A 26,607-nucleotide genomic window follows, 5' to 3' on the forward strand; every position below is an offset into this window, starting at 1 on the left:
AGGTGACTGTGCTTTTTAAATCGTGGTATTGTCTCAAACAAAACAAATGGGAAAAAAAATAAGAGAGAAACAAAAAAAGAAGAAAAAAAAAAAGAAAAATGTTTTCATTTCTGAATGCTCTGGGGCTAGGTGGACCTGTCAGATGCTGCTGTTTCTGTGTTCCCTTGGTTACTGCAATCTTCAGGCCCTTAAGGCTTTTCCATTTTGTTCCTTGCTACAGTCTTTCACTCATTCATAAACAGGCTGCATTGTATCAGGTGTGTCCAATGTGTTGAATTCCAACATCAATCCTCTCTTGCCATGAACTATTCAAAGCTGGCGGACCACTGAGGATGTGAGAGGTGAGCTGGGCATTTGCCCTAGAGAAACCCCAGATAAGGGGTGTGGTGGAGAACATGCACATCAGGTCCCCTCCTCCTCTTCCACACAACCTTCAAGTTTTCATGGTGACCTAGAAGAATTAACAGGTAAGAACACTAATGTTGATATAATGTCAGCAAGATTCAATCAACACACTGAGGTAAGAAGACAATGTCTATTGGTTTATAGCTTTAGGTTTATATTAATTCATTCCAACATTATCAAAAGCTTGGAAGTGTGTTGGTAATGGGAGATACATAGACAACTCATGTTCTAGGCATCAAGTGACGACTTTGGAATGGCTTAGAAAACAGTAGTCTTGAAGTGTATGTATTAGTTGGGGGTAAAGAATGATTGGGAAGGATGTCAGGCAGAGGGAATAGCAGATGCAAAAGCACGGAGGTATGAGAAAGTCCAGCATATAATGCTTTCTTAGAACACCTCAGTTTAGTGACTTCTGTCTCTTGTAAACTCCTTAGCACGTACCATCTGTGCCATTCTTCTTGGTTTGTCACAGTTACCATTTTTGTAACTAACTTTTCCATTAAATTTAAATCTCTTTCCCTTAAATAATGATTTCTTAGATGGCAGGGTTCTTCTTATTTAAATCTCTCCAGAACGTGTAGAAAGGTGCTTTGCACTGGGTAGTCACTAATAAGTAACTATGGATGGGTTGACAAAAAAAAAATTGCGACATGTATTTTAAGTTTTCTTTAAAACCAATAAGGTTGTATCTGCAAGATTAAAGCAGGACTACTTGGATTGAAGATAACACACTTGTTTATTCACTATTCTATTTTTATTACCTGTTTCCAAGAGGAACAAACATTGCATACAGTCAATGTTTATGCTGCCAATCTGGACAACAGTAGGCTTGATAGCAACTATTCGATTATAACAAATACAAAAACACATTTAAAGAATAATCTCTTATTACAATTACTGAGAATTGTGTGGAAAAAACAGTGGGCTTGGACTCTGAAAACTTGGACTTGAGTCAAAGCTCTGTCACCTGTGGTGAATTTTGGCAAATTACTTTTCGACTTTTCCTCACCCATAAAATTAAGCATCCCAACTTCTAAACAACGGACACTGCAGAAATACAAAGCATCATAAGAGACTACTACAAGCAACTCTATGCCAATAAAATGGACAACCTGGAAGAAACAGACAAATTCTTAGAAAGGTATAACCTTCCAAGACTGAACCAGGAAGAAATAGAAAATATGAACAGACCAATCACAAGTAATGAAATTGAAACTGGGATTTAAAATCTTCCAACAAAAATCCAGAGCCAGACGGCCTCACAGGTGAATTCTATCAAACATTTAGAGAAGAGCTAACACCCATCCTTCTCAAACTCTTCCAAAAAATTGCAGAGGAAGGAACACTCCCAAACTCATTCTATGAGGCCATCAACACCCTGATACCAAAACCAGACAAAGATACCACAAAAAAAGAAAATTACAGACCATATCACTGATGAATATAGATGTAAAAATCCTCAACAAAATACTAGCAAACAGAATCCAACAACACATTAAAAGGACCATACACCATGATCAAGTGGGATTTAACCCAGGGATGCAAGGATTCTTCAATATATGCAAATCAATCAATGTGATACACCATATTAACAAATTGAAGAATAAAAACCATATGATCATCTCAATAGATGCAGAAAAAGCTTTTGACAAAATTCAACACCCATTTATGATAAAAAACTCTCCAGAAAGTGGGCATAGAGGGAACCTACCTCAACATAATGAAGGCCATATACGACAAACCCACAGCAAACATCATTCTCAATGGTGAAAAACTGAAAGCATTTCCTCAAAGATCAGGAATGAGACAAGGATGTCGACGCTCGCCACTATTATTCAACATAGTTTTGGAAGTCCTAGCCACGGTAATCAGAGAAGAAAAAGAAATAAAGGGAATACTAATTGGAAAAGAAGAAGTAAAGCTGTCACTGTTTGCAGATGACATGATACTATACATAGAGAATCCTAAAGATGCCACCAGAAAACTACTAGAGCTAATCAATGAATCTGGTAAAGTTGCAGGATACAAAATTAATGCACAGAAATCTCTTGCATTCCTATACATGAACAACAAAAGATCAGAAAGAAAAATTAAGGAAACAATCCCATTCAACAATCCCATTGCAATGAAAAGAATAAAATACCTAGGAATAAACCTACCTAAGGAGGTAAAAGACCTGTACTCAGAAAACTATAAGACACTGATGAAAGAAATCAAAGATGATACAAACAGATGGAGAGATATACCATGTTCTTGGATTGGAAGAATCAATATTGTGAAAATGACTATTCTACCCAAAGCAATCTACAGATTCAGTGCAATCCCTATCAAATCACCAATGGCGTTTTTTACAGAACTAGAACAAAAAATTCTTAAAATTTGTATGGAGACACAAAAGACCCCAAATAGCCAAAGCAGTCTTGAGGGAAAAAAATGGAGCTGGAGCTATCAGACTCCCTGACTTCAGACTATACTACAAAGCTACAGTAATCAAGACAATATGGTACTGGCACAAAAAAAGAAATATAGATCAATGGAACAGGATAGAAAGCCCAGAGATAAACCCACACACCTATGGTTGACTAATCTGTGAAAAAGGAGGCAAGGATATACAATGGAGAAAAGACAGTCTCTTCAATAAGTGGTGCTGGGAAAACTGGACAGCTACACGTAAAAGAATGAAATTAGAACACTCCCTAACACCATGCACAAAAATAAAGTCGAAATGGATTAGAGACCTAAATGTAAGACCAGACACTATAAAACTCTTAAAGGAAAACACAGGAAGAACACCCTTTGACATAAATCACAGCAAGATCTTTTTTGATCCACCTCCTAGAGTAATGGAAATAAAAACAAAAATAAACAAATGGGACCTAATGAAACTTAAAAGCTTTTGCAAAGCAAAGGAAACTACAAACAAGACGAAAAGACAACCCTCAGAATGGGAGAAAATATTTGCAAACGAATCAACGGACAAAGGATTAATCTCCAAAATATATAAACAGCTCATGCAGCTCAATATTAAAAAAACAAACAACCCAATCCAAAAATGGGCAGAAGACCTAAAAAGACATGTCTCCAAAGAAGATATACAGATTGCCAACAAACACATGAAAGGATACTCAACATCACTAATTATTAGAGAAATGCAAATCAAAACTACAATGAGGTATCACCTCACACCAGTCAGAATGGACATCATCAGAAAATCTACAAACAACAAATGCTGGAGAGGGTGTGGAGAAAAGGGAACCCTCTTGCACTGTTGGTGGGAATGTAAATTGATACAGCCACTATGGAGATCAGTATGGAGGTTCCTTAAAAAACTAAAAATAGAATTACCGTATGACCCACCTCAATCCCACTACTGGGCATATACCCAGAGAAAACCATAATTCAAAAAGACACATGCACCCCAATGTTCATTGCAGCACTATTTACAATAGCCAGGTCATGGACGCAACCTAAATGCCCATCGACAGATGAATGGATAAAGAAGAGGTGGTACATATATACAATGGAATATTACTCAGCAATAAAAAGGAACGAAATTGGGTCATTTGTAGACACATGGATGGATTTAGAGACTGTCATACAGAGTGAAGTAAGTCAGAAAGAGAAAAACAAATATTGTATATTAATGCGTATATGTGGAACCTAGAAAAATGGTACAGATGAACCGGTTTGCAGTGCAGAAATTGAGACACAGATGTAGAGAACAAACGTATGGACACCATGGGGGGAAAACGGCAGGGGGTGGGGGTGGTAGTGTGATGAATTGGGAGATTGGGATTGACATATATACGCTAATATGTATCAAATAGATAACTAATAAGAACCTGCTGTATAAAAAAATAAATAAAATTAAATTCAAAAATTCAAAAAAAAGAAAAAAAGAATCCCAACTTCTAGATGCAAACTATTACATTTAGAATGGGTAAACAACAAGGTCCTACTGTATAGTACAGGGAACTATATCCAATATCCTGGGATAAACCATGATGGAAAAGAATATTAAAAAAATAATGTATATATGTGTAAAATTGAGTCACTTTCCTGCACAGCAGAGATGGGCATAACATTGTAAATCAACTATACTTCAGTTAAAAAAGAAAAAGAATCCCAATTTCATGAGATCATAAGGAGTAAATTTAAAAAGTGCATGCACCTACTCTAGCATATAGTAGACACTCAATAATATATTTGCTCACTTTTTGCCCATTCATACATCCATTCATTCAAATACATCCACAGGGCAACACAATAGAGATACGGTAAACCAGAGAAGCATTTCTTTTGCAAACTTTGTTATAAAAGTACTTTTTTGGACTTCCCTGGTGGTCCAATGGTTAAGACTCTGTGCTTCCACTGCAGGGGGCACGAGTTCCATACCTGTTCATGGAAGTGCAGCATGCCTCACGGTGCGGCCAAAAAGAGAAAAAACAAAGAAACAAAAAAACCTTTTTTCTTCAAATGATTAAGTCATGAGGACAAACATATGCTCACTTCTTGGTGGGGTGGGTGATCATTTGCTATTTTTTTGCTGTAATATAAGCACACTATTAGGCCAAATAAATGTGCCTTGCAATTATGGGGAACACAGACACTATGGTTTTGTACATTTGTCTAATTGTATGAGGGCGTGTATGTACTCTATTTCTAGATGCAGCATTATCTTAGCACACATTGTAGATAATTACTTGTTTAAAATCTCTGGTTCAATAATAAAGTCTATAATTCTGTATTCTAGAAGAAAGATAAGGTAGAGAGTGTATTTTAGACAGGCGGCTGCCGTCAGTATTCTCAGGTTCTATTTTTGGTTACTGTATTACTATTTCTACCAGACTTCTAATGAGGCATATAACCTCAGTTTCTCTAAGCTTTATTATTTACCACATAGAACTGGTATAAGATCTACCTCTCAACAATGGTATAACACTTAATTGTTATTTGTAACAAAATATGAAGTACACAGATGTTTTTAAAGAAATGCAAAGTAATCAATTAGCTTATTAGAATCTCTGCACATTTGCTAAAATTTAATTTTAAATTAAATTTATATTAAAATTAAAATTTCATTTTCTTACCTCCTACCTGGTAAAACACAGGAACAATTAAAGCATTAAAAAACAAACAAACCCCAAAAATGCTGCATTAAAAAAACTTTATAAGCAAAATGACAAAAAGCAATTTCCATTTAGGTTTGGAAATGGTGTTTTAATTAAATCATACACGAATTTTTGGTGAGGTGACCACATCCCAGTTTGTCTGAGATTTCCCCGTTTTAGCACTGAAAATTCCACATCCCAGGAAACTCCCGTTTTGTGCCAACTGGGACAGTTGGTCACCCTAGTGCCCTGCCATTACTAGAGGGTTTTTTCATAGCTTACAGCACTATTATCTGCCCTTAGAAAAATTCCAGTGCTATTTTAATTTCTATTTATCTGAAAAGCACTTGCACATTTTTCCTGTTGGAATTTAGTTCATAACTATTTGGTGAGCATATAAATATTTATGGAGTTTTGCTCCATGAGTAGATATTTAATAAACATGTACTAATATTTTTGACCTTATTAGGACATGGGGAAAATGGGAGTACCTAATTACAAAACAATTATTCTTTTGGCACCAAGGAAATATTAACTTTCCTGTTCTTTTTCAAGGAACTTGTCCTGTTGTTTACAGACTACTGTACGTCAACCCAGTAATCACCATAGCTGAGAAGGCAGTAACACAGGTAGTACCTTTAAAATCAAGTCACTTAAAAAAACATTGTATGTGGGTCATCCCTTAGCCAATTTGGGGCCAGAGTGGAGTTGTTATACTGGTTTTCTTTAATAGCGCTATAAACTAACCTGATTCTAAGATATTTTTTAAAAATATCAATGGAATGAGTATTGCTGAAAATTTCATTATGATGGTTTACCCATAAATAGGAGACCCCAAAATTCAGAAGCACTATGATAATGACCAAAAAAGGAGTCATCAGACTATGGAAAAGATTTCTAAGAAAAAAGCAGGACAATTTTCTTCCCTGGAAAACAGGGATGACATCGGCCATGTACATACATGTATAATCAAAATAAAATCAATTAAAAGGTTATAAATCCAATTGGCTATTGTTCTTTTTCTGCAAGATGCAAGGTGACTTACGACACTTTTTAAAAGTTTTAATTTTGTTAACATATAACTATGTGCCAGGCACTGTGTCAAGTGCTTTAAATATATTATTCCATTTGCTCCTCACAAATAATCCTATGAGAATAGGAATTATAATCCTCCAAAGTGAAGTTCAGTAATTTGTTCAAAGTTATAGATAACAACTGGAGGGGCAGAGGTAAACTCTGCTCTGTTTCCTCCAGAGCCTAAGCTCTTAAATTTTAGCCTATGCTGCTTCTCAACATTGTTGACATAAACACTGGTGAAATTCTATATCTAGCCCTAACTTCTCTTGACCTTCAGTCTTGTATATGAGCACATGGAACTGCCCTCTCAACATCTCTACCTCGATGTCTAACAAGCATATCAAATTTAACATATTTCATTAAACAGCACCACCATTCACCCAGTTGCTCAAGCCCCAAATTTAAGAGGCATCCTTGATTCCTCCATCAACCCCACAGGCAAGCCATCAGCAAATCTGTTGGCTCTACTTTCAAATTATACATGAAACTGACCACTTCTCATCATCCCCACTGTCACAACCGTGGCCCAAGCCATTATCATTATTCACCTGGACTACTGAGACAGCCTCATAATTGGTCTCTGCTTTCATAGTCCATTCTCCACAAAGCACCTATAGTTATTAAAAAAATAAAACAACCCACAGATCATATGGTTGCATTCTTCTGCTTAAAATCCTTTAATGCTTCCCATTGTAATAATGTAAACTTCTTAAGATGCCCTACAAGGTCCTACTTGCTCTCTGCCTTGATCTGCCCTCTCTGACTTTATCCCCTAACACTCTCTTTTTGCTCAGTATGCTTCAGTCACATTGGTCCATATGATGTCAAATGTCTCTGTGATGTAAAGTCACGTACTTTGAGAGGATTTGGAAGGGCAGGATTGGGGATTTGAAAAAACTGGCAAAGGTTTGAAAGAGTTGCCTAGAGTGGGAGAATAATTTAGAAAAATTTAACAGGATTGCTGGGTGGTGTTGAGGGTTCAGGTGTGGTAGGTGATTGGAATTTAATAACAGAATGCATGTGATTATGAAAATTTCTCCAATAGTGGTCAGCTGCTCCAGTACCAAAGGGGAGGATGTGAATGGTAAGGTTCACTCAAGATAGGGGTAGATGAAAAGAAAGATGGGGCAAAGGAGTTTAGGGTACTGACAAGCATTGCTGATTTTTTCTGTAGGTATATAATAGTGGGGATGAGAAGGGTTACTAGTGTCCTTAACTTGCCCCAGGTGTGGCAACAACCTAGAATCGCTAAACAGAATCAAAGGACCAAGACCTACCAGCATTGATGTTAAAAGCTTTAATTTGCAAATCCTAAGATTGTTTTAGGAAATCTGATTATTAAAAAATTTACAAAATGGACAAATTAGTAGAGGCTTATGCACATTATAAAGGAATTTTTCACTTTTCAGAATCAGTTTCCAAAAGGAACCTGTAGGTTGAACGGTAAGGTTTATAAGTAAGTTAGGTATTCAGACTTTAAAAGATTTCCAGTCTGGCCAGTCCTTCAAGTTATCCCAAGAAGGAGTTTTCTCATGCCTCTTCTTCCTTCAGAACATTTCTCTGGTTCTCCCGTCCCACTTACAAAGATTTAAGCCTACTGTTAGAATGTCATAAAATACTCTTACTGTCCTGGTCACTAACTTGCTTAATATTTTGCCATTTACCCTGCTTGCACTTTAAGCTCCCCAAACTAAACTACTTTACACCTACTGTGCTATTGCTTTTGTTCTTTTCTCAGGCTAGACCATCTTCCTTACCTTCTCTGTTAAAACTCCTAGCCATCCATCAACACTCAGCTCACACAGCACATTTCCAGATAAGAGACAAGCACTATCTCTGCTTTATTTGGTCTCTGTAGATATTTCTATTATTGTCTGTATTGTGTTGTCTTACAATGCATTTTATATACAATGCAGTATATAATACATATTATGCATTCTAAAGTATTTTTATGATTGATATTTAAGGTCACCTAGGCGCTAAAATAGAGCAAGTGTTCTGTGGTCTTGGTCAAGTCTCTTTCCCTTTGAGTCTCAGGTATAAAATGGGTACTGTGGCTCCGTGAAGATGAGAAATATATATGTAAACCCCTTACACGGTGCTCATTTAAGGCAAGCCATGACTGTAACATTGTTTAGGGCCTTGAATAGGTGCTTGATAGGCTGAGTTCAGGAAACGCTTCTTTTAAATGACGTCACTATAGGCGACTTAAAAATCACAGCACGTCTGTACAGAATCAAATGAATTACTTAAAACGAGGTTCACCTGCTACACAGTTTAGACTATTTGCATAAAACAGAATTCACTGAGCAGCCCAGGCAACAGGAATATTAGCTGAACAGCCGAGGTCTTCCTGAAATTACTCCAGGACGGGCGGGAAGGGTCTCCCCGGCCGGGTGGGAAGGCAACCTTCCCCGACGGACTGCGCGAGGGGCTGGATCCCCATGGCCTGCGGCAAAAACCACCACCTGGGTGGCCCAGGTGCTCCCCCCGCCCCCCGCCACCCACCGTCCCCCTCGGTGACCAGGAGGCCACAGCCTCCTCCAGTACACCGTCCGCTGGTGTCGGCCCAAACAGCGTCCGCAGCCGGAACCCAGCCGGCGATTCCCGCCGCGCCGGAGCGCGCCGCGCTCCCTGGGCCAGCCCGGGCCGTGGGGTCTCCCCGCACTCCATGCAGGGGCGGCGGGGCGGGGCGGGGCGCGACTACGTCAAGAGCAGTGACGCGACGACGCAGCGCGACGCGGTGACGCACGCCCCTTTGTTGGCTCAGTAGCAGTAGCAGCGGCCGTGGAGGTAGCGCTGGGGACTGTTTTCCTTCGGGGGCCAGAGCGGAGCCGCGTCTGACTGAGGCGGGCGGCAAGCGGCCCCCTCGCTCCCTCCCTCCCTCCTCCGCGCCCTCCCCGCCGCCGCCAGCCGCCAACCGCCAACCGCCGCGCCCGGGGAGGAGCCGCGGCCCGCGGGGCCGGAGCCAGGCCTGCGTCCGGACATCAGCCGGAGCCGGAGCGAGAGCCGGGGCCTCGGCGTCCCCGCCCTCTCCCCGCCTCAGGGGCCAGCGTCCGCCGGGCCCCCGCGCGTCGCGCCATGGACTCGGACGAGGGCTACAACTACGAGTTCGACGAGGACGAAGAGTGCAGTGAGGAGGACAGCGGCGCCGAAGAGGAGGAGGACGAGGACGACGACGAGCCGGACGATGATAACCTGGATCTGGGCGAGGTGGAGCTGGTGGAGCCCGGGCTGGGCGTCGGCGGGGAGCGGGACGGACTGCTGTGCGGGGAGACGGGCGGCGGCGGCGGCAGCGCTCTGGGGCCCGGCGGTGGTGGCGGTGGTGGCGGCGGCGGCGGCGGGCCGGGGCACGAGCAGGAGGAGGATTACCGCTACGAGGTGCTCACGGCCGAGCAGATTCTGCAACACATGGTGGAATGTATCCGGGAGGTCAACGAGGTCATCCAGGTGAGGGTGGCCCCGGCGTGGGCTGGACCGGGACGGACTCGGGAGCAGATTCGGGTGGTCCGCGCGGCCCCAAGGGGCAGGCCTGGGCCTGGTGCGCAGCCCAGCCCGGTGCCTCCCGGCCCAGTCTCCTCCGCTGTCTCTGCTGGGGATAGAGCAGACATTCGCCGGGTGTGGGGAGGTGCGCTGGGGGCGGTGCTTTCCAGGTCCTGCTATGGCGGAGGCCTCCGGCTGCCTAAGACTTCTCTTACGGGCAATTCCTGCCTGTCCCTGGGCCGGGTGTCCTTCCTCTGGCCCTAGGAGCGCCTATAGGGGCGGGGCGTAGGTGGGGTGGAGGAGAGCTGAAGAACTGGGCCCTTAAGACGGTTTCTCCGGCCTTCAGTCTCACTTGAGAACTTTTGGAAGGGGTTAGAGTAGGCCTAAGAGCTGCTTGGTGTACGGTTGCCCCAAGTGGGCACCAGTTAATAAAGAAATGGATCTGCTTGGCAGTCTTAAGTGCCTACTTAAAGATGGGGGAAGGGAACTATTTCTCGGAAGAGGTGCTGATGGGTCTTCTTTTCTGATGGTGAGGCTTCTGCTTGCCTCTTTTTAAGTCTTTGCTATTCTTTTGGGTCCTGACTACTACTTTTTTCAGTTGTAGCATACTTGAAGCTGTTGGAATAGTTGCTGCAGCTTGCACACCCAGCCTTGCAGCTAAAACCACAGCAAAACGCAGTGTTATTGTGTAATATTGGACAGGACTCTGCTGTGAGTTAGTAAGTGGAGACTTTATGCTTCTGGACTCCTTTTCTCTGATAATTTGTATTTCGTGGTCAGTAAGTTGGGCTCGGTTTAAGTTGATAACCATATCTCATTTAACCTTCTCGTGGGTTAGATTTTGCGTTTTTGAACTTTAGGAAACCAAAAGTTTACATTTATTTGGAGAAAACAATTATGATGAGGGGTCAGGGGTATGACTGAAGAATAAAAATGGAGTCTTGATTCAGTGCAACTCTTAGAAAACACTAGTTACATGAAATGAAACTGTGTACGTGAGCAGCAGGTTACTGTTGCCTTCTGGTATGTCATTTTTTTTCTCCCTTAAAATTGGTTGGCCAATATTCACTGGCAAATTAGCAGTATGTCACTGCCTACTTGTTGAGTTTGCATGATTATTAGATTTTTACAGTACTGTTTAGTAAGCGACACTTTCTTTTGAAAGTGGAACCATCTATTTAGGCCTATTTGAAGAGAGTGTTTTGAATAATAGTAAAAAAAAAAAAATCTGAAAATCTAGTACTATTACTAAAGAGTGGAAATCTCAAATTTTCTATAGATGATGTAGTTTGAGGAGGAAATTGAAGGGTTGTAGAAGAAAGATAAGTTTTACTGCTCTTTCTGATCCTAAAAATATGACAGTTGAGTTCTTAGGTCGCTAAATTGAGACATTTTCTTTTTTTGAGGAAACTGAATTTACAGTGAAACCCTGAATTCTCTTTTCATTTATTTACGATATAAAGTATATAGTAAATCTATATAAAATCTGATGTTTTCAAACTTTGTACCTAGCTTGTTGGCATTTTAATTAACTTTAAAAATTCATGGATGTTATTTAACTTTTTAACTTATAGTCTGTTTTCATGTAGGTAAATCTCATCCAGCTTTTTCAGCTCTTAGGTGTGTCCTTAATCACTGAGGCCAAAGCTTACAAGTTCTTTATGTCACTTCTGGAACAGAGATGTAGCTAATGCATGTGACATCATTTTTTCTTTGTTAGTTTAGGGGAAAAGGAATAAAAGCGGATGAACTGAACTAAGGAGACCTACAAAATACTAGGGATTTTTTTACGTGTCCTACTTTAATCATGTTTTCATGCTGGATTTTTGATACAACTCTTTTTTTCCTCGTTTGCTTCAGGTTAAGCATGCTCTTAAGTAGGATTGCTGAAATAAGTATCTTTCCTTTGTTAAAAGTTCATATTTAGAAATATCAGTAAATCAAAGGATAGGATTTATCCCAGACCGTTTTTTCTCCAAATGGTATACACTAGGCAAATGGTACACTAAACTAGGCTTTGGTTATGTTATAGGTTATTTATGTTAATAGATTTAAACTTAAAAAGTTACACAGGTAACACATTACATTGTAAGAAAAAACTGATGGCGGTAAGGAGAAAAAAAAAGACAAAAGAATTATTTTGCCTGACACTGGGAGAGATACACCAGAATTTGAACTGTAGTAATTGTTCCAGACCTGTGGATACACTGTACATATTCTTTTTTTAATAATAACACAGTCAAACTTTGTGTTCTCTTTATGTTTTCAGTAGAAAAAAGCAGGTTACAAAAACAGGAGTGTCAGTTTTCTCCTGCCAATGAGTAATTATTTTTCAAGTGCTTACACAATTACATATCTAAACTAATTTATTTAATCAATCTGTTTTTATTGGTCTTCCTTTTTATTGTCCAGTTTCCATTTTTTGTAAACCTCATTGGGAATATGCTTATAGATATATCTTTGAATGTTTTATTTTCTTAGGATAAATTGAATTGCTGAGTCAAAGAATTTGCTTATTTTCAACCATGTGATACATATTACCACATTGCTTTCAGAAAGATTATCATTTTTTAAATTTGCTTTTTTTAAACTGATGAGGTTGAACTTTTAATGTGTTTATTGGGCATTGGTATTTCTTTCATAAATTGCCCTTTGCTTTTGCTCACTTTACCCTCTTTTGGGATGTTTATCTTTTATTGATTTGTAAGTCCTGTTTATATTCATAGAGCCTTTAAGTTTTTCAATTAAAACTAATGTTGGTTTAATATGACAGTAAGTTTTAAGTAAGTTTAAAAACCATTGTTTTACTTAGTTCACATCAGGGAGCTTACTGTTAATTCTAGAAAATTTAAATCCCCTTCTTCCCAGTGCTACTTTTTTTTTTTTTTTTCCAGTGCTACTTTTGAATCAGTTATGTTAGTGGATTTGAAAATAAATGTGCAGGAGAAAAAGATTGAATGTCAAAAGGATGCCAAGTTAATTTAATCTTTCCTGGGGGAATTTGATTACTTTTTCTGGGCAACAACAGATTAATACTGTTATTTGTAGATATCTGTGGGTTAGTTCTAGTCTTCAGTCAAGTAAGTTAACACTTTTTCTTTTAGAAAGCTCTTCGTTTTCTGGCTTTCTGTAACTCTTGTTATAGTCTGTCTAATTTGGTCTTGTTTTATTAAAACTCTTTGTGGTACTTAGCTTACCTTTTGAACTTTTAAGAAAAGATCAGAGATGTTCTTTAACATATAGTAATGATAGAGAAGTGCTTAAAGCCCCTGATTTACCTAGCTACATTTACTTAACTAGTATTGTTCATATTAAAGTGGTTAATAATAATACAGTGGTTATCTAACGTAATTGCCTAAATAGCTAAGTAATTTATTAAACTAACACTACGCAACTCTGCAGTTGAGGGATGTTTAAATTTGCTGTTTTGTGTTTCCACAGCAATCTTTAGCAGATGTTGGTTGTGCCTTGTGTCTGTGCTGGTCACTCTAGAGGACATGGTTCTTGCCTAAGAAGCATATGGAGGTGGGGAACATAGAGGTCCTTGGGCTCCATATCCAGAGATTGTTATCCATTAGTCAGGTCTGAATTGGAGCCTAAGCATCTCTATATTTTTAGCCACTCTAGTGATAGTTCCGAACCACTGGAATAGTCATAGTTCATCCAGTGTCATGATTTTGACTCACTCAGGGAGAATGAGTAGAGTGAGAAGGTCAAGTAACCCTTAGGAATACTACGTTTAAAGGCTGTGCTGAGGAAGAGGCGCATGGGGCTGTTGGATGTGAGTGGTCAGAGAGGAGGCATAAAGAGAAGTGGGTGGGCGTCTTCCTATTATTTATTATTCTAAATAACCTGTTTTAAAGACAACAGAAATATGTAACCTTTATGAGGGAAATTTTCTGTTGGCTGTTGATTTGAAATCTTTAATATTATTTCACCCATTTATTTATTTAATTAAAATATTTAATTAAAGAGCTTCTAAGGTGAGGTTTCATGCATAAATTAGAGACAGTATAGTCCAGTGTATTGTGTATTGGTACAGGAGTCAGTTCTAGCCACTGCTTTTCCTAACTGGCAAGTTAATTTACATCTCAGAACCTTCAGGTTTTGTTTTCCTTTGCCTGTTTTTTGGATCTGGAAAGTTAAAACAGGAGTGATGAACTAATAATGGATTGGTCTTTTTTACATTAATGCTTTGTTTTTCTAACATCCTTTTAAAACCTCAGTGAGTTGGAGGTGCTCATTGTTTCCAAGAAATTGAATTCAAGTGGTTGTATCAAGATGAATTTAAATTTGTTAACTTTTGGGGTGGGGGAGAGGGGAAGTAGTGTGTTTGTATGTATTTTGAAGCTATTAAGGTGTTTGGTGTGGTTTATTCCTCTTGAACTTTTATCTTTTCCCAGCTGATCTCCTTGAGCTATAGGCTTTAAATTACATTAATTCTTTTTGAATCACTTATGGCATTAGACCTGTGAATCAGAAACTAGGGGGGTGGGCTCCAGCAGTCTCTTTTAACAAGCATTCCAGGTGATGCTGATGCAAGCTAAAGTTTGAGAACCACTGGTCTAGTTGAAATTTAACAGCAGTATTTCTCCATGTGTAATGACTAGTGATAAATTACTAGAGAGTGGGTTAATGATGGAAGGCAGATTGTTTAAGAAACTAATAAAAGGAAAATTTCAAGAGCCTGCACAACACTTACTGGGCTAATCATAGAGGGGATTTGTTATCATTACTGTTATCCTTCAGATTAGGGTGGTTTTTACTCAGTTATTGCAAACATGCAAGCCAAACTAGTGACATCTCACATTCTAGGTTGGAACACTTGGGTTTTCTTCCACCCTTCTTCACCCCCTGGGTTTTTTTTTTTTTTTTTTTTTAAAAACAAAAATAGTTGAGAGAGTTTCTTTAGTTGATACACTGGAAGGGATGTAAGGTCTTGGATACTGTAAATGCAACTGCTCAATACTGTATAACATGTTGAAAACATGAGACTTATTCTCAAGGAGTTCACGGTCTCTGAATTTAGACACTCAAAGCTATTAGGTCAGTGCTAAACGGATAGTAGTAGGTGTTCATGGAAGAGAGATCTGTGGATGTTATCTGGAAGATGCCTAGGATTTAGATGGATAGAACAAATGGATAGGAGCCCTTCTAAGAAATTGAAGTAAGAATGAGGAAAGTGTGTCCTGGTGATGGTGAAGTCAGCTCAGGTAAAACAGAGTTTGTTAATTATGGGTGATACTGTTGTAGAACCTGGGAGGTTTGATACTATGAACAAAGGTAGGCAGAAGTCATCAGATTAGATTACTTTCTTCTGGATTTGACCTGTGGCAGCTGTATGTATTAGTTATCTTTAGCCCTATATTTCTACCAAAACTTAGTGGCTTAAAAACAACAAACATTTATTATCTCACATTTTCTACGGGCCACGATTCTGGCTTCAGCTTAGTTGGGTGCCTCGTCTCAGGGTCCCTTATAAGGCTGCAACCAATATATCAGCTAGATTGCAGTTATCAAGATTTGACTATGGGAAGATCCCATTCCAGGCTCACTTGTGTGGCTGTTGGGCAGGCCTCAGATTTTTCACTGGCTGGTTTTTGGCCAGTTCCTGACATGTGGGCTTCTCCAGAAAGTGGCTTACAACACAGTAGCTTCTTTCCTGTGGGGTGGGGGCCGGGTGGGGGGTGTGTGATAGAGAGCCCCCAAGATGGAAGCCACAGTCTTTTATAACTTCATCTCAGAAGTGACATCCCATCCCTTCGCCATATTCTACTTGTTTTAAGTGAGTAAGTCCAGCTCACACTCAAGAGGAAGAGATTACACAGAAGTAGGAAGACGAGGAGGTGGATCCTGGGGGCCATTTTACAGGCTACCTACCATGATATATATAATCTGGTTCAGTCAAGAGGTGAATGAGAACTACTGTATAATGTTTATCCAATCAATTTATATACAAATGGGAGAGTATTACAGTAGTTTGGATTTTTTAGTTTTGAATAACCATAAATTATTTGTGTTTGGCTTTGCAAAGTATTATATCTTTAAATGATAAACATTCCTAATTACCTTTCAATGGCTGAGACTGAAAGAATAATTTGCAGCCTCTTAGACTTGGCAGGAATCTGAGATCCTCCAGTCGTTTGTTTGTTTGTTTTTAACTTTAGCTACATAGTGGAATCACCTGGGAATTTTTTCATTACATTTTTAATTTTGAGATAATTGTAGAGTCACATGCAGGTGCAAGAAATAATGCAGAGAGATCCCATATACCCTTTTTACTGATTTTTCTACAGTGGTAACATCTTGCAGAACTGTAGTATAATATAATCAGTATATTGACATCGATGCAGTCTACTCATTTTATTCAGATTTCTTTACTTGAGGATTTAAAAAAATGCTGGCACTCATAACCCAAGACTAAGCAAATGGGTCTCTGGGAGTTTGGACCAGGCATTGTCATTAAACAGAAGTTTTCCCTGGTTTATTTTAATGTACAACTAGGGTTGAAAGCCCCTGTTGTTGTCCAGTGTCTCTAAGAATCCTCTCTCTTTAACATTCCGGTCTGCTTAACAATGAGTAAATGACAGATATTTTGTGATGTAGCTCATTCTAAGTTTAACTCTTGATTTAGGAAAAAAAAATGGAATTAAAATCTGTTTCCATTTTAACTTTAACCTGTTGTTCCTAGGGTGGCCCTTTGGATGAAGGTTTTTATTGTTGTTTTCTTAACAATTATTGTTTGGAAGCATGAAGGAAAAACTTCTTGAAGTTAATCAATCCCCTTTTCTTTGTTCCTTTTATGACAGTGAACCTATATCTTTGAATATGTATGTTGCCTACCTCTCTGTTTTTCCATTGGACACTTTCCATAGGTATAGAATCACAGGCCCATAACTTTGCTAAGATCTTTTTTTTAAAAATAAATAAATATATTTATTTATTTTTTTAGGCTGCGTTGGGTTTTTGTTGCTGCGCTTGGGCTTTCTCTAGTTGGCAGCGAGCAGGGGTTACTCTTCGTTGCGGTGTGCGGGCTTCTCATTGTGGTGGCTTCTCTTGTTGCGGAGCATGGGCTCTAGGTGCGAGGTCTTCAGTAGTTGTGGCACGCAGACTCAGTTGTGGCTCGCAGGCTCTGGAGTGCCGGCTCAGTAATTGTGGCGCTTGGGCTTAGTTGCTCCGCGACATGTGGGATCTTCCCAGACTAAGGCTTGAACCCGTGTCCCCGGCATTGGTAGGTGGATTCTTAACCACTGCACCACCCAGGAAGTCCCCTTCGCTAAAATCTTGACTATCTTGACACACTGTGTTACTATGTACCTTTACAAATAGCTTAATTATTCCCATTAAATGATGGGATAAATGGAAGAATGAGTAGTTAGGCTGACATTTGATGATCACTTACTAGGTGAGAGAATAATCTGTAATCTGAGGCTGCTTCTAACCTGGGATGACTGGATCCTTTGGAGCCCATGGAGATAGTAGTGGCAGTCCTTGCCTTATTTTATTTTCAGTGTTTAAAAAAGCCTACTGTATTTAAAACAAAGCAAATCAAAACTGCCCAAGCTAATTAAAATGCGGGCCAGTGTTAGATCTTCAATTCCAAAAGAATGGCACATTTTATAGAATCAGTAGATTTCTACAATCGTGTAATTTAAGTTTCTTCCTAAATTTTAGCTTTCTTCCTAAATTTTTATTCACCCAGTGATAGGTAGTCATCTGGCTTGATCTTGAATAGCATTTCTTTATGTATCTTGGTGCATAGTAGATGCCCACTTGGTATTTGAGTTAAATTAATGGGTAGTTTGGTATCTTAGAAGGCAGTTTTAAAAGGTCTTATTGAGCTAGCAGCTGCTCTGGCAGATTAACTTTCAGAGCCCTACTTTTTTTCAGTTTTAAAAATGAGAATGCTAGTATTAAGGCCAAATACTGCATTGGGAGTTTTTTCGTGTAGTTTTTTTTCCTGTAATGTAAACTTGCTGAATAGCATTTTTCCTTTTTCCTATGTTCCGTTTAGAAGAAGTGTCACAGTGACCTGACATGATACATTTTGGCAAAAACTACAGCAGATAATGAGGTATTAGGTAACATTTCCTTATTACTAAGACATTTGTTTAGACAATGCTAAGAATAGCTATAATCTCAGACACTTCTCCCCAGGCTTGCTTTGCTGTCTCCTTTGAAACTGTCATACTTCTAATTCAAATATTAAATGATTTCAGTTACTTGGTAATACATCCTTTCTCAGTCACAATTGTACATTTTTTAGGGGTTAAGTATAAGCTAGAGACTGAGAAGTATTTTCTAATTCTCTTAGCAAGTGTTTATAAGTAAAAACCTCTAATATGGACACATTGAAACTTGCGACATTTTGGACAGATATTTCTCTGAAACCCATTTGAAACCCAAATTTACTGCCTTCTCTCCTTAAGGCTGTTCTTCCTTTGATTGACTTACTAGTTAACCATTCTTGGAATTTGAAAGTCATCACTGATTCTTTTTTGCCCTGCATTTCCCATATCTAATTAGCGCTGATCAAGTTACCTCTGAAATTTATGTTATTCCTCTCCTGTTTACTAAGCCTAATCTAAGGCCTCTTTTTTTTTTTTTTTTTTTGTCTCCCCATGCGGCTTGTGGGATCTCAGTTCCCCAACCAGGGATTGAACCCCAGGCCAAGGCATTGAAATCGAAGAGTCCTAACTACTGGACCACCAGGAAACTCCCTAGGGCCTCTTTTTATTTTGCTTTTTTGTCTCTGGGCTTCCAGTCTGTCTATCATACTACCAAATACAAATATACTAGTCATTTTCCTGCTTAAAAAAAAAAAGAGACTTCATTGTCCTCCCTGCTGCCACACACATTTCCTATTATACCTCTGGTCTAGATTCTTTAATACGGTGTTCATGGCTTCCCCATCTTGATTTCAGCTAATTTTTTCAGTCTTACCTTCTGTTGTTCCCGATTCTCCCACCAACCCCAATTGCACTACTTATAATTTCTTAATATGTAATACACATTTATGTTTTCCTGTTTTTGCTCATGCTGGTCCCTCTTCTTGTGATGCTCTTTCTCTTTTTAACTGCCTGATATAGTCCTACTCATACCCTGTTCAGATATTACATATCTCTTACCAGGTCCCTCTTCTCTACCATCACTGCTTTCTTACCTGTGTTTGCATAGCACTTCGTAAGGATGTTTGGTGTGGCCTACATGAGGCTGTAATATAGCCATCCCAATACCTAAGTCACTAGCCAGCTATGAGGGTTTTGAGGGTGAGAGCTGAGTCTTCATCCATCGCATATGTCACACTAAGTCTCTGACATAGTAGAAACTCAGTGAATACATTACTGAAGTTTGTCCTTTTAGCAAATGCTTGCTTCTTTGGTTTCCTTATCTGTAAACCAAAGGGAGCCAGACACGATTTTCTTCTGGCACTAATAAATTATTTTATGATTTCTAGATAACACCACAGTAATAGTGTAAGAAGATGGCAAGAAAAAAGTGTTTAAATTCCAAGAGGGCAAGCTTTTTAAGGCCTCTGAATATATAGCGACTGTTGTAGATTAAACTTTATTATTTGCATGTAGTTCCCTGGCACTTTATATGAACTGAAAGTTATGTTAAAAACACCTGAGTTCTTCTAATACAGTAGTTCTCAAGGTATGGCCTATAAGAGGAAAACTTTTTAAGACATTACTTGCCTTTTTAATGCGCTGGGATTTGTACTGATGGTGCAGAAGCAGTGGGTGGGTAAAACCATGGGAACCTTAGCACAGGTCAAATCAGTGGCAACAACTATACCAGTAGTCATTTTATTTTTCACTGCCATACACTCAGTAAAATTGTCGGTTTCACTTATTGTCCTGGGTGAAGCAGTAAAAATTATTAGTGTTATATCTTATCCCTTAAGTACACACATTTTCTTACTAGCTTATGTGGCAAAATCGGTGGTATGCATAAAGCACTTCTGCATACTAAAGTACAGAGGTTGTCTTGAAAAACGTGCATTTGATTTGTGAGCTGAACAAGCTGCTTGTTTGATGGAACACCGTTTTTACTTGAAAAAATGACTGGCAAACTGGTTATTCAGACAAATGTTTGTAAATGTTTCTTCAAAATGAATGAAATACAACTGTTATTTTAAGAAAAACTGCTTACAGTATTTGTTGCCAATGATAAAATGTTTAGTTTTTAAGTGAAAATTAGAATTTTAGAAAACTTATATCTGCCATTGTGAGGCTGAGAGCCTCCTGATGAAATACTGTATAATATGTGAACATTTAGAAGATCTGTTTAACATAATGAACAAGTATTTTCCAAATGACCAATTTTCCAGTGACCAATTGTGATATTTCACAATCATGCGTTGGTAAATGATCCATTCAGAGTTCAAGATAGATCATTGGATTTTAACATAGCAAGAATAAGAAAAGTTCTTTGATGTGGTTTCAGATTCTATTTTACAACTAGCCTTTAAGAAACGACCACTTTTTGAGTTTTGGTGTAATATCAAAAAGAATATCTGTACTTATCTGAAAAGGCTATAAAAGTTCTCCTGCTTTTTCCAACTACATATCTTTGAGAGGCTACATTTTCTTTATTCTTTAAACAAAACAACATACTTAAGGATTGAATACAGAAGCAGATATGAGAATCTGTTTTCTAGTTAGCCAGATATTATATGAGTTTACTATAAATTAGCAATGGGTTATATATGACAAGTTAGGAATTACTGCTGATTAGGAATTATTACTGATTAATCAGAAACATTTATGTATAAGCTATGTTAGATGCTGTGGGGGATATTAACAGAAATATTAGAAATGTGAATCATGAAATATTACTTGTTTGGAAATAGAATGGGATGCTTAATATTTCAAGGAAGAGCTAGCAGAGATACCACCTGACATATTCCATTTGTTAATCTGTTTATATTCTGACTTCTTACATTTCAGTGAAAGCTCTATGAGAGCAGTGACTTTGTTTTATTCATTGCTGTAGTCCCAGTGCCCAGAACAGTACCTAACACATAGTAGGCACTTAGTAAACATTTTTTGTGTAAATATTTTTATTTCACCCCCGTCCTTGAAGAATATTTTGCTATGTTTGTAATTTTAGGTTGGTAGTAGTTTTCTTTCAGCACTTTAAAGATTCCATTGTTTTCTGGCTTCCATTGTTTGCCTTAGGAGGAAGCTAAGGAACCTTTAATCTGGATGTTTGTAATATTTTTTACTTTGTGTCTAGTTGTGGTTTTCTTTGTGTTTATCTTGCTTTGTGTTTTCAGATCCTTTTGAATCTGTGATGTCTTACGAGTTTTGGAAATTCTCAGTTCTGCCTTTATCCCCTTTCCTTCTAAGAGTCCAGTTACACATACATTAGAGGTTTTTGTTATTTTCCACGTGTGTCCAATGCTCTTTCGTGTATCTTACATCCTTTTTTCTCTGTGCTTCAGTTTGGATGATTTCCATTGATTTATCGTCTGGGTCTCTAAATCTGTCTTCTCCTTTGTCTGATTTGCTATTAAACACCCCTCAATTAATTATTAATTTCAGATACTATATTCTAGAGTTTCCATTTGATTCTTTTTTTATAGATGCTAATTTTCTGGTGATTTCTTCTTTTTCATCTGTTTTCCATCTTTTGCTCTATTTTCTCTAGCATATTAAGAATTTATTCCTAAAAGTTTTGTCAGCTAACTCCAATATCCGAATTATCTGTTAGTCTTTTTATATTATCTTTATTTTCCTCCCAGTTTTCAGTCAGGTGTTCCTGTCAGTTGACATATTTTGATTGCATGCCGAACACTGTATATAAAATATTTAGAGATTCTGGATGATGATGGATTCCTCCAGAGAGGATTTTTATTTTTCCTTCTGCTTGACAGTGAGAGTGATGAATGGTTGCCTTAATACAGTAAGGTTGAGTTCTAGCCCTGTTCAGTTTCAGTTTATCTTTTATCTGCCATTGGCCTTTTAGAGTCTTCAACTAAGAACCTGGTGTTTTCCTCAGCAGTCCCTTCCCTAGGGGGTCCCAAACTTTAATCATTGCCCCTCTGCCTTTCAGAGGTTTTAGATTTTTAGTCTCGGCCCTGTGCAATCCCAGGATTCAGTAAATGTCCTGGGTGGAAGACCAAGTGTTCCTCCATTCACTGAGACACCCCTTCAAGTCTCAGTATTAGTTTCCTTTTGTTGTTGTAATAAATTAACACAAAGTTAGTGACTTAAAACAACAGAAATTCATTATTTTACAGTTGAGAAAGTCAAGTTCAAAGTGAGTCTCACTGGGCTAAAATCAAGGAGTTGGCAGGCTGTGTTCCTTCTGGAGGCTCTAGAGGAGAATCTATTCCCTTGCCCTTTTCACTTCTAGAGGCTGCCTGTATTCCTTGAACTAGAATTCCAGCTAGACGGTATGACATTTTAAAGATTGGAGTAAGGACTATCTTAGATTTGGGAAAATAACAGAATGGAGGAAAAAAAGATCTAATTTACTCATTTTTATGTAAGGGGAGACTCACAAACATAGACAAATGTGGTAATAACAGCTGATATTTATGAAACATGCTAGGGTGTTTTCACGTGTATTCGTTACAAAATCCCAAGAAAATAGCATTATCTCCATTATATAGATAAGTAACTTGAAGTTAGGGAAGCTGAGAAATGGGTTTCTCAGGGAAGCTCAGGAGTTTCTCTGTTAGAGACTGGTGGAGGTCATTGAAACTGGGTCTTTTTTTTTTCTTAATTAATTAATTTATTTTTGGCTGCACTGGGTCTTCGTTGTTGTGCAGGGGCTTTCTCGTTGCGGTGGGCGGGGGGCTACTCTTCATTGTGGTGCGCGGGCTTCTCATTGCAGTGGCTTCTCTTGTTGCGGAGCACAGGCTCTAGGCACGTGGGCTCAGTAGTTGTGGCTCGCAGGCTCAGTAGTTGTGGCGCACGGGCTTAGTTGCTCTGCGGCATGTGGGATCTTCCCAGACCAGGGATCAAACCCTTGTCCCCTGCATTGGCAGGCGGATTCTTAACCACTGCGCCACTAGGGAAGTCCTGAAACTGGGGCTTTTTGACTTTTTTTTTTTTTTTTAAAGTTATACAATTTTAATTAATTAATTTATTTATTTATGGCTGTGTTGGGTCTTCGTTTCTGTGCGAGGGCTTTCTCTAGTTGCGGCAAGTGGGGGCCACTCTTCATCGCGGTGTGTGGGCCTTTCATTATTGCGGCCTCTCTTGTTGCGGAGCACAGACTCCAGACGCACAGGCTCAGTAATTGTGGCTCACGGGCCTAGTTGCTCCGCGGCATGTGGGATCTTCCCAGACCGGGGCTCGAACCCGTGTCCCCTGCATTGGCAGGCAGATTCTCAACCACTGCGCCACCAGGGAAGCCCCGGCTTTTTGACTTTTAAAATAGAAGTTCTTTCTGCTGTACCAAACTTTTTCAGACTTTAGTTGGACCTTTTGACTGAGCCAAATTCTTGTACTTAAGTTTTCTTTGTATTTGTATACTGAAAGCTTTACAGTCCTAAAAGAATCTTTCATTTTAGCTAATTGACTGATTTTAGATGAGTCTCTTGTGTTAGTTATCTATTGCTACATAAAAAATTACCCTAGGGGCTTCCCTGGTGGCGCAGTGGTTGAGAATCTGCCTGCCAATGCAGGGCACACGGGTTCGAGCCCTGGTCTGGGAAGATCCCACATGCCACGGAGCAACTGGGCCCGTGAGCCACAATTACTGAGCCTGTGCGTCTGGAGCCTGTGCTCCGCAACAAGAGAGGCCGCGATGGTGAGAGGCCCGCGCACCGCGATGAAGAGTGGTCCCCACTTGCCGCAACTAGAGAAAGCCCTCTCACAGAAACGAAGACTCAACACAGTCATAAATAGATAAATAAAAAAGAACGTGAATTTCTTTAAAAAAAAAAAAAATTACCCTAACACTTAGTGGTTTAAAACAGCAAACATTTAGTGTATTATAGTTTTGAGTGGTTTAGCTGGGTAATTCTGGGTCAGGGTCTCTGATGAGGTTGTAGTCATCCTGTCAGCAGAGGATGCATTTATCTGAAGGCTTGGTTTGTGCTGAAGAACTGCTTTCAAGATGTACAAAGATGAGTGGAGAACATTCCTTCCTGTCCAGGGTTCCTAGTCTAGGAAGGGCAGACATGTAAATAAATCCTTGATTATAAAGTCAATAGCTCAGGACCTATCATGCCCACTTTTATCCACATGTAGCCTGATCTCAATTATATCCTGTTTCTTGACTTGCCCTGGCCTGGTTTTCATAGTTGAGTATCTTAGTGTACTTCCATTACCCAGAAATCCCACACTTAACAGTTTGTCTTTTGAGGTGTTATTTTTACATCAGGTCAACCCTGATGTGTTTCACGTTTGTTGTGTTTTGACCCCTGTTTGCTGCTTGGTTAAGGAAAGCCCTGCCTTCCGAAGAGACTAGTTGGTGTTAAGGAAAGAAGGAAAGTAGTCCTTTGTGTGGATAAGTAGAGTCTTGTTAGAAGCTATTAGAAGTTATTAGAAGGGTCTCATTAGCAAAATCAGAAAAATTGGAAGAATGTGGAAAGGGTGATATTGATGGAAAATGGGGCCTTGTGAGTGTAGTGTGGTCGCCACAGATTTTTCAGGAAATGCTGAATGTCTCCTTTTTTTTCCTGAGTGGTCATCCTGTTCAGTTTATGACAGTGTCAAAAATGTTCATACTTGGTCTAAGTTTATGTCCTGCGAAAGAACACCAAATCTTTACCAATCATGATAAGCAGTAGGAATGGGACAGGAAATGGTGCTTATGAGGAACCTACTAAGCCTAGGGGTTCTGAGCGTAGGGGGTTCCAGTAACTAGGTTACCAGAGGATGCAGATTAGGAGAAAGGATTCTAAGCATGATAGATCAGGCTTTTCATAATTTGACCTTTATCTACCTTATCTGTCATTTCTTCACACTCATCTTGACATAGCAAAATAATGATAGTCCCTGTGAAATTTTTCTTTGTGCCTTTGTAAGGCTTTTTCCTTTGTTTCAAATGCTTTTCCCCTGATAAACTCATTAATACTTCATGACTCACCTTAAACATCATTTCTTCTTTGAATCTTTCCCTTTGAGTGGGTCTCAGGATTTTGTATAGACTTCTATTTAAAAAATAATCTCTATTATTCTCTTGCTAAATAGACTCTGAAAATCCTTGAAGGTAGGATCAGTGTATTAATTTTGGTATTCTCATTGACCAGCACAGTTCCTGGACCATAGCTGATAAACATTGATTTGAAGAGTCAAAATTGAATATGAATGAGTTTTCTTATTGATTTTATTATTGATAAAAATAAGTCTTGGTACTATCCCTATGTTTTTCATTTGTGAATTGTTCACATTCCTCTTCTGTTGACTTCACTGAATTAACTCTTCTGTCTTTCTCTGATACATTTTCCATTTTTTGTTCTTAACCAGTTATTTAAGGGAATGTTAGTCATCACAACTCTTCTCTGAAGTAGATGGTATTTTTACTATTTTATAGATAAGGAAATTGAGATTTAGAGGAATTGAGTAACTTGCCCAGGCTTTCATGGCTAGGTTCAGAACTCAGTATTTTATGTCATTAAATATAAATAAAACATATATGAATGTTATTGTCTTGTGTGCTGGGTATTTCCTGTTTGTCTCTCCAGACCTGTTCTACCTTTCTGTCTCCAGCTTTGTATGCACCAGGAGACTGACTTGTACAGAATGAGTCAATGGGCTCTGTTTTGTGACTTCAGTGCTGTTGCTTATGAATCCAAATAAGTAATAAACCAGGGTGATATAGAGGCAGAAGTCTACTATTTACAAGCTGCATTTAAACTTTCCAGCCTGCCTATATACCACCTTCAAGAAAATTTCAAGCCAAAATTGCTATTTATAACATTTACTATTTTCTAGTCCAAATTAAGCATTTAAAAACAAAGTTTTGACATTAAATAATTCTACATACTTGGTGGATGTTATAGAATGTATATATGTAATATAAAATTTATTTGTGATCTATGTATGAAATTACAAACTGAGACCAGTGGTCCACAAAGTCAGCATTCTCCTGACAGAAGCACCAAGAGGTTCTGGGAGAATAGCATTGTGAAATTGTTATGGATGCGCTGGATAACAAATGCTTTATATATTTAAAGGGAGATTAGCTGACTTGACTTACTTTGTTCAATAATGAGAAAATATTTCTTTTGTGATGTTCTTAGAGGAGTGTATTAACTGATAACTCACTATTTAAACTCATCTTATTTAATATGGAAGTAATATTCCTTTGAAAAGAGAGTATATATATAATATTACTTACCAGTCTGACTTTTTAAATATAATAATTCCGTTTCATTGGCCCTAAGCATTTTGTCTGTTTTCTATAATCATCTCAACTCACGTTGCATTAATGTAGTTAACACTGGGTCCTTGAAATATATGAGTACCTGAAGCTTGACTTATAATGTTGCATTCCATGCAACTGTAAAGCCAAAAGGGTGAAAATAGGACTTTAAAATTCACAAAAATCCTCTAGGCACCCTTAG

At 38.8% G+C, this 26,607-nt stretch overlaps 1 protein-coding gene across 2 annotated transcripts in view; it reads left to right on the forward strand.

The window, feature by feature from the left end:
* Positions 1-9,439: 9,439 nt before the first annotated feature.
* ARIH1 (ariadne RBR E3 ubiquitin protein ligase 1) overlaps positions 9,440-26,607 on the forward strand; it is a 116,945-nt gene continuing 99,777 nt past the window's right edge. Inside the window, exon 1 of one of the 2 annotated variants that reach the window (XM_068555043.1) lies at positions 9,440-10,043. In XM_068555043.1, the coding sequence (XP_068411144.1) occupies positions 9,675-10,043 (369 nt within the window). In that variant the 5' untranslated portion in view covers positions 9,440-9,674. The remainder of the gene's footprint in view (positions 10,044-26,607) is intronic. The other variant, XM_068555034.1, reaches the window with a different exon arrangement.

Source organism: Eschrichtius robustus, chromosome 1 (assembly GCF_028021215.1).
Source record: "Eschrichtius robustus isolate mEscRob2 chromosome 1, mEscRob2.pri, whole genome shotgun sequence".
Classification (NCBI taxonomy): Eukaryota; Metazoa; Chordata; class Mammalia; order Artiodactyla; family Eschrichtiidae; genus Eschrichtius; species Eschrichtius robustus.